Genomic DNA, 7,708 nt, shown 5'->3' on the forward strand with positions numbered 1-7,708 from the left:
GGAATCAGCACAGTAAAAGTTCTAAAAGGGATTTTCCCTATTTTGAGACAGACAGGTTAGGTTTCATTGAGCCTCACTTTGGGAGAAAGAGGGATGGAATGTTTTACTCCTTTGAGAAGTTTTATTATCAGGACTCATCTGAGTTGGCTTAGATTTGGAGGTGAATATAAGCTGCCATATGTACAAGGGAAACTGAAATCTTCCCAGGGTGTCCCATGGATTTAAAATGCAGTAAGAAATGTGAATTTCATGTAGGAACTGAGGAGAGGAACCCATTGCATCAGAGACGGGAGAGAAAGATGGCAGTGAGCAGAGACTCACTTCTGCCTGGAGGAAGTCTGATGGATGACACAGAACATTTGGTTGACTTGAATTAGAACACACATGCCTCCTCCACCTCCCATCTCCTCTTTGCAGCTCCAGCGAGCCTCTTTTCTCTGCCCTCAAGTGTGGTTGCCGTAGGACTAGGGAAGGGACACTAAAAATATTTCTGGAATGACGTGACCCTCTCTCGCCCCATCCAGGAAAGGGCCGAGGCTTCAGGAGAAAACAGCACATGCTTTCCTTTCATTTCTGGGAGTCCCGGGGTCGACCTGCAGATGCTGCTCCTTCCGTGGCCGGTGGCATTCGGACTCCCAGCTGCCCACGGTGCCAGGGAAACAACTGGACAGGACAGCTCTGCTGCCGGACGCTGGCCACAGTCTCAGCCAGCGCAGCAGCCCCCCAGCCACAGACCACCTCTGCTGCCCCATCCAGGCACCTGGCCGGCTCCCGCAGGCTTGCCAAGGCCCCGCCACAGAGGCTGAGCGACTGGCCGGGGGTGGCTGCAGCGGCCTCGGTGCCTACAGCTTTGGGGCCAGTCCAGGCACGTGGGACCCTGCTCCGGGCCACTCTGCGGCCCCTCCAGGAGCTGAGAGGCACCCAGGGCAGCCCCAGGGCTCACCATTGCCTCTTCCTGTCGCTGAGACCCGGGCGAGGGCTCCGGATGGAAGCGGCCCCTCCAGAGCTGAGTTCGCAGGCTGCACCGGTGGAAGCAGGGGACGAGGGCAGCGGCGCTCCAGGCAGCCGGGAGCTCAAGCAACAGCTGCGGCCACTTCCCAAGCCTCCGGCCTCCTCCCAGCGAGAGGCGAAGTATGTGGAGATGTGCGCTTCAGCCGGAGCCCCGAGGGCCAGTCCCCGCACCGTGAAACTTACCCTGGAGCACCGTCCTGGGGACCAGCGGGCCCCTGGCAGCCCGAAGGAGAAAGCCCAAGAGGAGCCCAACGGCCGAGAGCAGCAGGCGCCAGCTCCCGGGAAGGATCCTGCTGCGGTGGCACCCTCCGGCGCCCGGCTCTCCCGCACTGCCGAGGGGGATGGCAGCTTCTCCTCCTCCGTGTCCTCGTCCCCAGTGGACGACGCAGAAGAGGACGGCCTTTCCAAAACGGCCGATTCAGCCACATCCACGGGGGCTCTGGCCACCTCCTCTTCGTCCTTAGGCTTTGAGAGTGAGGGCAGTGAGATCCCAGGGAGCTGCCAGCCCCCGGGGGGAGAAGGGGCCGGCGGGGGAGGGGCAGGGGACAGCACCGAGTGCAGGGACATCATTGCCAAGTCGCAGGGCAGCAGGGACCCCCCCAAACACGAGGAGGCTCACTACATCACCACCCACGAGATCCAGCTGAGTGAGGTGGAGCAAGATATGGATTTCGACGTGGGCCTGGCCTCCCGCTGGGATTTCGAAGACAACAACGTGATCTACTCGTTCGTGGACTATGCCTCCTTCGGCGGCAGCGACGAGACCCCAGGGGACATCACCACCCCGACCGAAGAGGACGACGACAACAGCTGCTACCTCAGCACCACTCCCAGCACCAACGCCACGCGGACGCCCAGCCCCACCAGCAGCGACCTGGTCCGCCCCGGCGCCGGCAGCAGTGGTCGTGACACCAGCAGCACGGAAGTCGGCAGCGGCCCCCCTGACGGTGACCCCACTCCCCCACCCACTGGCCCTGGCACTGCCACCCTGCCTGAGACCTTGCCGGAGCGCGGGGAGGCAGCTTCAGGGGCAGCCGCCGCCGCAAGCAGCTGTGGGAGTGCAGCAAGCCAGATCCTCCTATCAATCAAACCGACTTCCCGGGCTATAAATGAGCCTAGCAACGTGCGTGCAAAGCAAAACATTATTTACGCTGCCAAGCATGAAGGCGACATGAGCCTCCGCGTCTCCACAGCTGCTGAACACAATTCAAGTTCCCTGAAGCAAAACCCGGCTGCAGCCGTGGCTCAGGACCATGCAAAGAAATTCATTGCCGTCCCTGCTCGCCTGCAAACCAGGTGCGGGGCCATCCGAGCGAAGGAGCTGGTGGACTACTCCAGCGGGGCCTCCAGCGCCGTGAGCGAGCTGGACGATGCCGACAAAGAGGTGCGTAACCTGACCTCCCGAGCCTTCCGGAGCCTCGCGTACCCCTACTTTGAGGCTCTCAACATCAGCTCCCGGGAGTCCTCCGCCACGCTCTCCGAAGTGGGCTTTGGGCGCTGGTCGACCTTCCTGGATCTAAAATGCGGGGGCGTTGGAGCCAGGGTGGAGCAGAGCCTGCTGAGAAGCAGCGCGGCCTCAGTGGCTGCAGGGCTGAGGAAGGGCTGTGGCGCCAAGGCCGCTGTTCCAGACCAGCTCTACATCCAGTCCAAGAAGTCCCAGACCAAGGCCTTGGAGTTCGTGGTCAGCAAGGTTGAGGGGGAGATCAAGCACGTGGAGACACCCCTATGCTTCCAGAAGCAGGTGCAGACAGGCCCCCGCGTCGTCACGCTGCTGGAGCCGCTGAACCTCCGCAGTGAGAGCAAGGCCAGCTCAGCTGCCGGGCCCTCCAGGGCCCCCAAAGGCTCCGGCAAGGCTTCTGGGTCGGTGTACACGGACGATGGCTCCGAGACCTCCGAGAGTGGCAAGCCAGCCCCCCGCGCGGATGGCTCCCAGAAGAAGTCCAAGTTTGCATCCAGCCTGCTCAAAAATGTCATTTCTAAGAAGATGCAGCGGGAACACGAGTTCAAAATGGAGAGGGGAGAGGTCAGCGATACGTCCCACCACAACCTCCCAGGCACCTGCAAGGAGACGGAAGGGCCTCCTGGCAATGAGAAGCTGCGGGACAGGGGCCTGCAGAGGCAGAACTCCCGCCATTCGGAGGCCGGCTCTGAGTACACCGTGGTCAGCGTGTCGGACGCAGGCGGGGAGGGCTCGGTGGTCGGCTCTAAGTCCCCAGTTTTCAAAGCTAGCACTCCTCGGGAGAGCACCGCAGGCTCCGGCCGGAATGTCACCGATGGACACACAGAAGTGTGCGAAATTAAAAAGAGTGCCTCGGAGACAGTCAAGGGCATCTTCCTCCGGAGTCAGAACAGCGCCTTCCGGTCGTGGAAGGAGAAGGAGGCGGAGAAGCGAGACGAGAAAGCCCCGGTGGGGAAGCTCAAACTCCCCAAAGGGGGCGACTGGAGGGCTGACCTCGGCGAGATCTCGGCCAGCAAGTCCACCATCATGTCCCGCCTCTTTGTCCCCAATATTCAGCAGACACCCAAGGACAAGCTCCCCGGGAAGCAGGCCACCAAGTACCCCGCTGCCCAGGCCACCTCCACGGCGGTGATCAAGCCCAAGGCTCCGGAAATCAAGATCCGGCTGGGGAGCGTGCAACAGCCCAGCTCGGACTTCAACATCGCCAAATTGCTCACGCCCAAACTGGCGGGGGGCAGCTCCTCCAACCTCTTCAAGACCATCGAGGACAACAGCAGGGCGCAGCAGAAGCTCTATCGGGGGGACAACCTGGAAAAGGTGCCCCAGTTCCAGGTGAGAGACGTCAGAGACAAGTCCAAGACTCAAGGGCCCCTCCACCAGGTGAGAGACGTCAGGAAACTCATCAAAGGGTCAGGGGATAGCAGTGACAAGGGCAGCGTTACCCCAGAGCAGGGGCTGACCGGGCCCAAGCCCAGGCAGCTGGCTCCTGCATCCGGTGGATCGGGATCCCTGTCCCCGATGGTGATCACGTGCCAGGCTGTGGTGAACCAGGGGGAAGACAGCACGGACCGAGAGCCCAGGGAAGCCGTGGGCAAAGGGGGCAGCAGCAGGGTCTTGGATCCCTCCTCCTCCCCAGAGGGGACGGTCTTGGTTCACAGAGCATCAGGCAGGCTTCCGGTGGCCACCATCGCGCCCAACAAGCCTGAGCAGGGCTCCTACCTGCCTGTGCTCAAGATTGTTTCCAAGGCTTCCGCCCAGAAGACCCCGGAGAAGCCCAAGGAGGAGGAGGCGGCCAAGGAGGAGGGGAAGGCCCCCAAACCAGCCCGGAATGCCCTGGAGAAGCTGACTGCGGCAGTGAGGTCCATGGAAGAGCTGTACAGCTTCAACAGGAACGAATGGAAACGCAAAAGCGACCCCTTGCCCATGCTGACCGACAGCCACGTCCTGTCGCTCATCGCCAGCGAGGAGAGGGAGGGCGGCGTGAGTGCTGAGGGGGACCCCGACAAGCTGGCCAAACGGCTGAGTGAGGCAGAAGAGCGCGGCCCGGCGAGGAAAGGCGCCGCGGTGCTGCGCGGGGCTCCCCTCGAACGCCTGCAGCGCAGACACTCCAACCCCAGCGCCGACAGCGTGTCTGCCCGCGCCGCCGCCTTTGAGAACCTAGCCAGGGAAAGGCCCCGGTCTCTCTACATCCCCCCGGTCCACAAGGATGCGGAGAGAAGCCACCCACTGCAGCCCCTCCCGCCCTACCCCAGCAACCGCAACGTGCTCACCGTGAGTGCGGGCAGCACCCAGAAAACCGGCGGCGTCGCCGGCAAGTTCCCCCAGGGGCCTTCTCCGGAGAGCCCCTCAGCGGTCAAGGGCATCAAGGCGCAGGGACTACGGTCGCTCAAGATTTCTCCGGCCACGCGGGCACCGCCTCCCGACGAGGCGAGCAACAGGAAAGGTGGCCTGGGCCTGGAGAAGAGCAACAGTGACTGTGAGAATTACCTGACCATGCCGCTGAAGGCAGGCTCTGCGGCTGCCGGGGGACTGCCTGGCAGGCCTGGAGCTGCAGCAGAGGCGCCCCCCGCCTCCTCAGCGGCCACGCTCTGCAGCTTACCCCCACTCAGCGCCCGCAGTCAGATCCCCAGCAGCCCCAAAGGCTCTCAGGTCAGCGGAACCAGCCGGCCTGCGTGGCGAACCAAGCCTGACAATTCCCGGGAGACCATTGCTGCGGCTGCAGCCGCTGCAGGGCCACGAAGCCCCGAGCATCCCCCTACCGCTATCTACCACCAACCCTCACTGCCCTTCACCCTGCAGGGGCCCCAGCCTCAAGTCCTCTGCTTCTCCCCGCCTGGCATGCCTGCCCCAGCACCTGCAGGCCCAGCCGCCGTCCCCGCAGACCCCTTCCAGCAGCCGCAGCCTCAGCAGACCCAGCGGAAGATGCTCCTGGATGTCACAACCGGCCAGTACTATCTGGTGGACACCCCAGTGCAGCCCATGACCAGGAGACTGTTCGACCCAGAGACGGGTCAGTATGTGGATGTGCCCATGACCTCCCAGCAGCCAGCTGTGGCTCCCATGTCTCTCCCTGTGCCTCCCCTGGCCCTGAGTCCTGGGGCCTATGGACCCACCTACATGATCTACCCGGGGTTTCTTCCCACGGTGCTGCCCCCCAACGCCCTGCAGCCCACGGCAATCGCTCACACGCCAGGGGGCAGCGAGCTCTCCCCCATGGCGGCAGAACCCCCCAGTAAAGAGGCAGCTGCCACGTTCACTGAGGCCCCGTACTTCATGGCCTCTGGACAGTCTCCAGCCTCCCCTTCCTCCTCGGCCCCAGCAGCCGCATCCCAGCTCGTGGGGGCCAAGGGCTTCGCCCAGCTTCACGGCAAGCCCGTCATCAGCATCACTTCGCAGCCCCTGGGGCCCAGGATCATCGCCCCCCCTTCCTTTGACGGCACCACCATGAGCTTTGTGGTGGAGCACAGATGATGGCGGTCACCAGGGATCGGGATGGCGCAGCTGCTGGTGAGTGGATTCTACCCTGTAAGCTGGTAGAAGAGGGTGAGAGCAGGCCCGTTTGTGTCGGCAGTGGGAAGTTCATTGCAGAGGGGCTGTCTCTGGAAGTGGGCATTTGGGAAGAGTAAGAACAGAACCCCAGCTGCTTTTGAAGGAGTGGATTTTCTCACCACTTTCCTCCTCTTCCCACTCCTCAGTCCCCGTGCCAGCCTTTCTTCCCCTTTGACCTTTGCAAATTGTCTAAGTGTTTTTCCCACGGGGAGTAGGAGGGACAGCGAACCTCCCATCTGTCCCTTCAGCAGCCGGCCTTAAAGGTTGGCAGGAGTGGGGAAGACATGAAAACCTGGTCTGGATTTTGTGGAGGTGAGCCTTGCTCTTGGTTCCTGACAGCCCAGGTGACAAAAGGCACCAACCATCCTAGGAAATCCTTGGAAACGTTCATGTGTCTGCTACCCAGGAGGAAGAGGAGTGAAAACCAACATCCTCCTGTTAGGGAGATTTTCCCAATCTGCAGAACTGCATCTCTTCCCTTTTTTATCTTCCCCCTTGACATTCTTATACAAAGGTTCAATATTTTTAAAACTCTTGTTTTTCAGTTTGTAGATGAGCAGAACAGCTTTTCTTGGGGTGAGCCTGAGGTCTTTAGTGTATCTTGCACATGTGAACACACACACATGCACACACACACGTAGTTTGACCTCTAAGAGGAGCTGGATTTGAGGGTGCTCCTCGGATGGAGCTGCTGTGTGTGATCCAGTTCTGGAATCCACTATGCTGCACACTCCTTGTCATTGCTGCCTTCTCTCCCTTCAGAAAAAGAATCGAGGTCTAGCTTATACCTCTGAAGAGGAAATCAGAGAAAACAGACTCCTGACTTGTAGGTTAAGCCAGATCCACAGACAGGGATCCCTGCTGTAAATACAGTCCGTGGAACTTGATAGCAAGAGTGAGTCTGGCTTTTCTGCACCAGGACACTTCAGGTCAAACACATGAGCCAGGGCAAAGACACCTTCAAATGGGAGCAGAGAGCTGTCAGAGCTGTAGGGACAATTTTTGTCAACGCATACTCTTGCTTTCCTCAGATGGGGAAGGTTGAGATTCGAAGACTGTATATACCAAATCAAACAAGGAGATGGAGAGAAGACAAGCCTTGTGCATGCTTCTAGAATAGAAATAAGCCCTTTCTCGGATCTGAAATGGAACAGAGGACCATTATTGCTTTGTGCAGTGAAAGAGCCTTAAATTAGGATTTAAGATCACTGGATTATAATCTCACAGCTTCTCCCCAGCTGAGTGATCTTGGGCATGAGAAATGTTTTTTCATTCGTGTGTCATCTCTAGGGGACACGATATCTAGCCCTCCACATGGATCTGAAAGTCAGTTGATAGAGTGGTGTTTTACAAGCTAAAGAAAAATTGTTACTTAGTATTAGTCCACTTATTGGACTATAAAACGACATTAAGCACTGTTCAAAAATCCTCAGGCAGGTCTTTAAGAATTTGGGTGAAAGCCCAAGACTGGTTAGGGCAACAACCTAGAAATAAATGCGTTGGATCATTTTTCTCCATGCATTTGCAACAAGCACTGTGTGATGATCACAAAAAGAGCGAGGAAGAATAATTAAGATAAATAATCCATCTTTTGCTTGGCATAGAAAATAAAGGAAAAATTGAATGTGCGTGTGAAAGAGGTTCAGAATTAAAGACTTAGTTTTGTGGAAAGAGAAGAGTCACCTCTAG

At 59.0% G+C, this 7,708-nt stretch overlaps 1 protein-coding gene across 1 annotated transcript; it reads left to right on the plus strand.

Annotated features, from left to right (window-relative positions):
• The first annotated feature begins 556 nt into the window (after positions 1 to 556).
• On the plus strand, positions 557 to 5,941 carry C8H4orf54 (chromosome 8 C4orf54 homolog). Its single transcript, XM_062199141.1, has one exon. It carries the CDS (start codon positions 557 to 559, stop codon positions 5,939 to 5,941), a length of 5,385 nt encoding a protein of 1,794 aa, XP_062055125.1.
• The last annotated feature ends 1,767 nt before the right edge of the window (positions 5,942 to 7,708 follow it).

The sequence above is a fragment of the Lepus europaeus genome, chromosome 8, assembly GCF_033115175.1.
Source record: "Lepus europaeus isolate LE1 chromosome 8, mLepTim1.pri, whole genome shotgun sequence".
NCBI classification, from domain to species: Eukaryota; Metazoa; Chordata; class Mammalia; order Lagomorpha; family Leporidae; genus Lepus; species Lepus europaeus.

Coding starts and splice junctions, on each gene's coding strand:
- C8H4orf54 (XM_062199141.1), top strand. CDS start 557: ATGCTTTCCTTTCATTTCTGGGAGTCCCGGGGTCGACCTGCAGATGCT.